General features: G+C 50.1%; 1 protein-coding gene across 1 annotated transcript in view; it reads right to left on the bottom strand.

Moving 5' to 3' along the window:
• Positions 1 to 2,192: 2,192 nt before the first annotated feature.
• LURAP1 (leucine rich adaptor protein 1) overlaps positions 2,193 to 5,716 on the bottom strand; it is a 17,465-nt gene continuing 13,941 nt past the window's right edge. Inside the window, exon 2 of the mRNA XM_008073035.2 lies at positions 2,193 to 2,825. Within this exon, the coding sequence (XP_008071226.1) occupies positions 2,304 to 2,825 (522 nt within the window). The 3' untranslated portion in view covers positions 2,193 to 2,303. The remainder of the gene's footprint in view (positions 2,826 to 5,716) is intronic.

Genomic DNA, 5,716 nt, shown 5'->3' with positions numbered 1-5,716 from the left:
ATGATCAACCTGATTTCCTTTCCCTCTTCAACACAATAAAAAGCAGAGAAACAGCAGGAGTCATTCCAGGATTTGTGGAAGACTTCTTCGATGCAGAAGGACACAACAGTGAACAGCCAAAGGTCATCTGACATACTTTTTCATTTGTCCCCCTCCAGTAACCTAGTTTCAGGGCCCAGGAAAGACAGGGTCAAACATAGGGGGCAGTTAATTAGAGTTCAAAGGGCTAATCTTTAAGAACTCATTCTCTGACATCAGCCACACCCCTTGTCCCCACTCTCTGGACCTGTCCCTTCTCCCTTCTCTGAGCCCCAGGTTGGCAGCTTCTCTGAATCCCTTCTTTGATGTAATTCCCTAGAGCCTTGGGACCCAGGGCCAGAGCCAGTCAAGGGCTTGCTCTAAGGGAGGAAGGAAAGAAGCTTTTCTCTTGCTCCACCCCCGCCAGGATGGGGCCCAGGGACCAAAGAGCCTCTGTCTTTCCCTGCCACACCCCCGCATTGTAGCCCAGACAAGGAGATTCCTTGTGTCCCAACCTCAGGCAGGCATTCTTGTGACCAAATGGTAGAAGGCCAGGGTTGATGTGGGGGAAGGGTAGTTACAGAAGATGACATCTCCCATCCAAGATTCTGGTACACCCCTAGACCTCTGAGACCAGGAGCTACTCCCTCCCTGGCTCCCATCAGCAATGGGGAGAAGAGGCCAAGACTCATCTGCATATAAAAGGCCTGAGGAAACTGAGAATGCAGGGAGACACAGAAGCTGAACCCCAGGGCAGGCAGATATGGAGTCAGAATACAGGAATGGGGGCAACACAGAGATTGGGTGAAACAGAGGACAGCGTTAAGGCAGGTCAAACACACTTGAGAGTCCCAAGTGGAAGCCCTTGACAGTTTCTTTCCCTAAAAGCAAAGGGACAGGAGTGCTGGCACCAGTGAATCCCACAGAGATGCAGTCACAGAAGAAGTGAGATCCCCTAGGATAAAATGAGAACACCCTATTTAAAAAGTAAGAACCTTCTGAAAAGAAGCACAAACATCTGACAGTGAGAAAGTTTCCTGCCAGGAGGGGTGATGTGTTCCCACTCACAAGAAGCAATGATATGAAGAATAAATGAAGCCGGGTTCGGTGGCTCAGCCTGTAACTCCGCACCTTGGGAGGCTGAGGTGAGTAGGGTTGCCTGAGCCCGCGGGTTCGAGACCCACCTGGGCAACTTTGCGAGACTTCATCTCTACAATAAATCAAAAATCAGCCGGGCGTGGTAGCGCGTACCTGTAGTTCTAGCTACTTGGAAGGCTGAGACGGAAGGATCACCGGAGCCCAGCAAGTCGAGGCTGTGGTGGCTGGGAGCGACCAATGCACTCTAGTCTGGGCGACAGAGTGAGACTCCAACTCAAAAAAAAAAAAAAGAGCCAGGCTTGATGGCTCAGCCTGTAATCCCATGCTTTGGGAGGCTGAGGTGAGTGAATTGCCTGAGCCCGCGGGTTTGAGACCCGCCTGGGCAACTTGGCAAGACCTCATCTCTACAATAAATAAAAAAAATTAGCCAGGCATGGTTGTGCGCGCCTGTAATTCCAGCTACTTGGAAGGCTGAGGCAGAAGGATCGCCAGAGCCCGGCAGGTAGAGGCTGCGGTGGCCAGGAGCGGTCACTGCACTCCAGTCTGGGTGACAGAGTGAGACTCTAACTCAAAAAAAAAAAAAAAAAAGAATAAATGATATGATCTCACTCTGCAGCAGGGGCTCAGACACCTCTATACTGACCTATCACCATCCAAGGACAGGTAGAGAGGAAGGGCTAGTCCATCCTGATAGGAAATGACATCACTTAGCAGATAGAAAATGATGGGTCTACAAACCTCAAAGACTTCTGGGAGGGCCAATCCCTGAAAGTCCATGTCCCCCCTCCTGGCCAAGACTCCTCTATCCTGGCCAAGAGAAGGGTCAAGGCTCCTAGATTTGGGGTGAAGTGATTACATCCCCATCTCTTCATCAGTGATCTCCTAAAAGTCCTAAGTTCCTTAAATCCTTACCTAGTTGGGGGAAGAGGGGAGAGAGACCATCACATCAAGAGCCATAGGCCAATCCTCTAGACTCAGTATCTCTATGGAAATAGCTCTAGGGACTCAATAATTAAGGGTTAAAGGCCGAAACTCCCTAGGGACCAGAGGGATGAGAGCCAGTTTTCCGTAATAACTGACTTCAGTGCAGCCTCTTCCTAGTCTCAGATTGAGGGAGAATACATTTTGAGGGAGATTAGGGCTGAGGGATGAAGGAGCCACAGTATTACAAAAGTGTGGAAAAGTTGTTACAAGAAGGTCACATCATCTTGGCACGGCTCCCAGTACCAGTGAGTCTCAAAGCCCAGTGTGGCACTCTCATCCTCTGGTGACTCAGGTGGTCCCCCTTGGAGGCCCTCCCCTGGGGGCTTCCACACGGCCCTCAGGTTCCCTAGCCTGGTGGCTGTCAGGTCCACCTCAGTCCTAGCCCTCTCTCCACCAGCTATAACCTTTGTCCAGTCCATCTCAGGACGGGGAGCCCCAGGGGGGCCCTGTTCATCCAGCTCACTGGGGGCCACCGTGTCCAGGAAGCTGCCGATAGAGACACTGTCCAGTCGGTCATTGGAGCTGGTATCTGGCAGGCTGTCCCAGCTGCCTCGCCTTGAGCGGCCTGGGCTCCCGCCTGTCAGGCTATATTGGCTGCTGGTCAGGCTGCTGCAATGGCTGGTCAATGTCCCCCGCTCTTCCAGCAGCCAGCGCACCGCCTCGATGCCCTCATTCAAGGTCACCAGCTGCTGCAGGATCTTCACATCAATGGCTCGCAGGTAGGCCTGTAGATGTGGGAAAAAGAATTAGTCCCAGGTTCTGGGCCATGGGTTTCCCTGGTGTTTCCAGAGACCCCTACCTTGTGGTCCAACCAACTAAGCTTCATTTTCAAGAAACATGGAAATTGAATGATTTGCAGTGTGGGCACCAAGCGCAGAAAGGCTGCTGTGTAAAATTTCAGCTCTGGCTGGGTGTGGTGGCTCAGCCTGTAATCCCAGCACTTTGAGAGGACAAGGTGAGAGGATTGCCTGAGCCCAGGAGTTCAAGACCAACCTGGGCAACTTGGTGAGACCTCGTCTCTACAATAAATCACAGAAACCAGCCAGGAGTGGTAGCATGCATCTGTAGTTTCAGTTGCTTGGAAGGCTGAGGCGGAAGGATCACCTGAGCCCAGCAGGTTGAAGCTGCAGTGACTATGAATGTGTCACTGCACTCCAACCTGGACAACAAGAGTGAGACTCCAACTCAAAAAAAAAAAAAGGTCAGCTCTATCACTGATTAGCTACATGACTGCAGGCAGCTTCTTGTCTTCCTTGAGCCTCCGTTTCCTTGTTTGTAAAACACGTCTAACATTCCTCACAGGGTGGCTGTGAGGATTTTGAAATGCCTGGCACAGAGTAAGGTCTCAGTAAACATTAGGTATTAAAATCCAGTCCCACTGAGCTTTGAACTTCATATTCAAGGTATTAAGTTTTGGACCCACTCAGATTAACTTGAAAATCTTAAACAGCCAAATAATAGCCAGATAGAGTGTTAATTGGGAAGCAGACTGAGCCAAAAGGAGGCAGGAGATGGGGAATAAAGTGGTAGCTGGCCAGGTGCGGTGGCTCACGCCTATAATCCCAGCACTTTGGAAGGCCAAGGTGAGAGGATTGCCTGAGCCCATGGGTTCAAGACCAGCTTGGGCAACTTGGCGAGATCTCATCCTTACAATAAATAAAAAATTAGCTGGGCATGGTGGCACGTGCCTATAGTTCTACCTATTTAAAAAGCTGAGGCGGGGCTGGACTCAGCCTGTAATCCCAGCATTTTGGGAGGCCAAAGCGAGTGGATTGCCTGAGTCCACGGGTTCAAGACCTGCCTGGGCAACTTGGCGAGACCTCGTCTCTACAATAAATAAAAAAAACTAGCCAGGCGTGGTAGCGTGCGCCTGTAGTTCCGGCTACTTGGAAGGCTGAGGCTGAAGAATCGCCGGAGCCCAGCAGGTCGAGGCTGCAGTGGCCGGGAGCGTGCCACTGCACTCCAGTTTGGGCGACAGAGTGACTCCAACTCAAAAAAATTAAAAAGTAAAAATAAATAAAAATTAAAAAGCTGAAGTGTAAGGATCACCTGAGCCCAGCAGGGCGAGGTTGCAGTGGCCATGAGCAGCATGCCACTGCATTCCAGTCTGGGCAATGGAGTAAGACTCCAACTCAAAAAAAAAAACAAAAAAAAAAGGAGGGAGCTAACCGGGTTCCCTAGGCCCTTCAGAGTATCAGTAGCAGCTGTTGAGGGAGGGAAGGGCTGGCCAGAGCTTAGAAGGGTCAGCGGACTCCCACTGGCTGCACATTCAGAGCCTCCCTCCACCACACACCAGTCTCCTTATCCATAATGAAGTAAGTTTGACTTACTGGGTAATCTCCAGGGTTCCTTCAAGCTCAGATGCACTGAGTTACCCAAACACAAGTCTGAACCTGTCCTTCCCCTGCTCAAGAGCCTGTAAGGGCTTTGCACTGCTCTTCGAGAATGCTGAATCCTAACCACTAGACTGCCAGGGAACTTTGCCCTGCTCTTAGTGAATAAAATCTGAACACTTTAGCAGCTGGCATTCAAAAGTCTATCATAATGTGGTTCTTGCCCATCTCTCTAGCATTACCTCTAGCATACTTCCCTGTGAGCTCAAGATCCTGCCACAAATGACTTTAAAAAATTAGTTTTAAAGCCGGACTCGGTGGCTTAGCCTGTAAACCCGCACCTTTGGGAGGCTGAGGTGAGTGGATTGCCTGAGCCTGTGGGTTCAAGACCCGCCTGGGCAACTTGGCGAGACCTCATCGCTACAATAAATCAAAAACTAGCCGGGCATGATAGCGCGCGCCTGTAGTTCCGGTTACTCGGAAGGCTGAGGCGGAAGGATCGCCGGAGCCCAGCAGGTCGAGGCTGCGGTGGCCAGGAGCGGCCACTGCACTCCAGTCTGGGCGACAGAATGAGACTCGAACTCAAAAAAAAAAAGAAAAGAAAACGATGTCCTACAGGGAACCCTGAGTATTAAGCTATGAAAACATAATGACCGACAGTATTGTTGACAAAATACAGCTGCCCATATACACTTGCTTCAATACCACTGTATGTGCCCATTGTGCACTCTGGTAGGCATCCTCAGAGTCTTCCTGGTGAGTCTCCATGGTTGCCTGAAGTCCCAAGGCTGCCATTGAAAGAACAAGGGAGGTAGGAAGTGTCAATACAAAGTCTGAAATGGAAAAGCCACCAGTTCAAGTCAGGATCCCTGAACTGAAGCAGACTCTTGCCTGCCCAGGATTCCCTTAGGCCATAGAGGATGTAGTGAGGACCATGTGATGTGTCCTGGTATCAGGGAGGTGAGATGCCAAGACTGACAGGTAGACCAAGATCTCCTTATTACAGAATCTCACCACAGTCCTGCTCTTGTTTCTGTTTCATATGCTATATACAATAACAGGCCCAAATTCCATGCTTGAATTACTTCTAGACAGCTTTCCATGATCTGTCCATTCTTCGAGGGAACTCTTATTGACAGCTTCCTGTAGGCAAACACAGTTCTAGACATGGAGGGTACAGCAGTCAAAAGTAGAAAACCTGTGACTTCATGAGCTTTTGCTTTACAAGGGAAGACAAAACAAGCAATAACAAAGACACAAGCATATAAACACTACTATATCTA

The sequence above is a fragment of the Carlito syrichta genome, unplaced genomic scaffold (genome assembly GCF_000164805.1).
Source record: "Carlito syrichta isolate Samal-C Ts95f unplaced genomic scaffold, Tarsius_syrichta-2.0.1 Scaffold315613, whole genome shotgun sequence".
NCBI classification, from domain to species: domain Eukaryota; kingdom Metazoa; phylum Chordata; class Mammalia; order Primates; family Tarsiidae; genus Carlito; species Carlito syrichta.
Note: the sequence above shows the minus strand (reverse complement) of the source record. Positions and strands in the feature narration are given on the sequence as shown.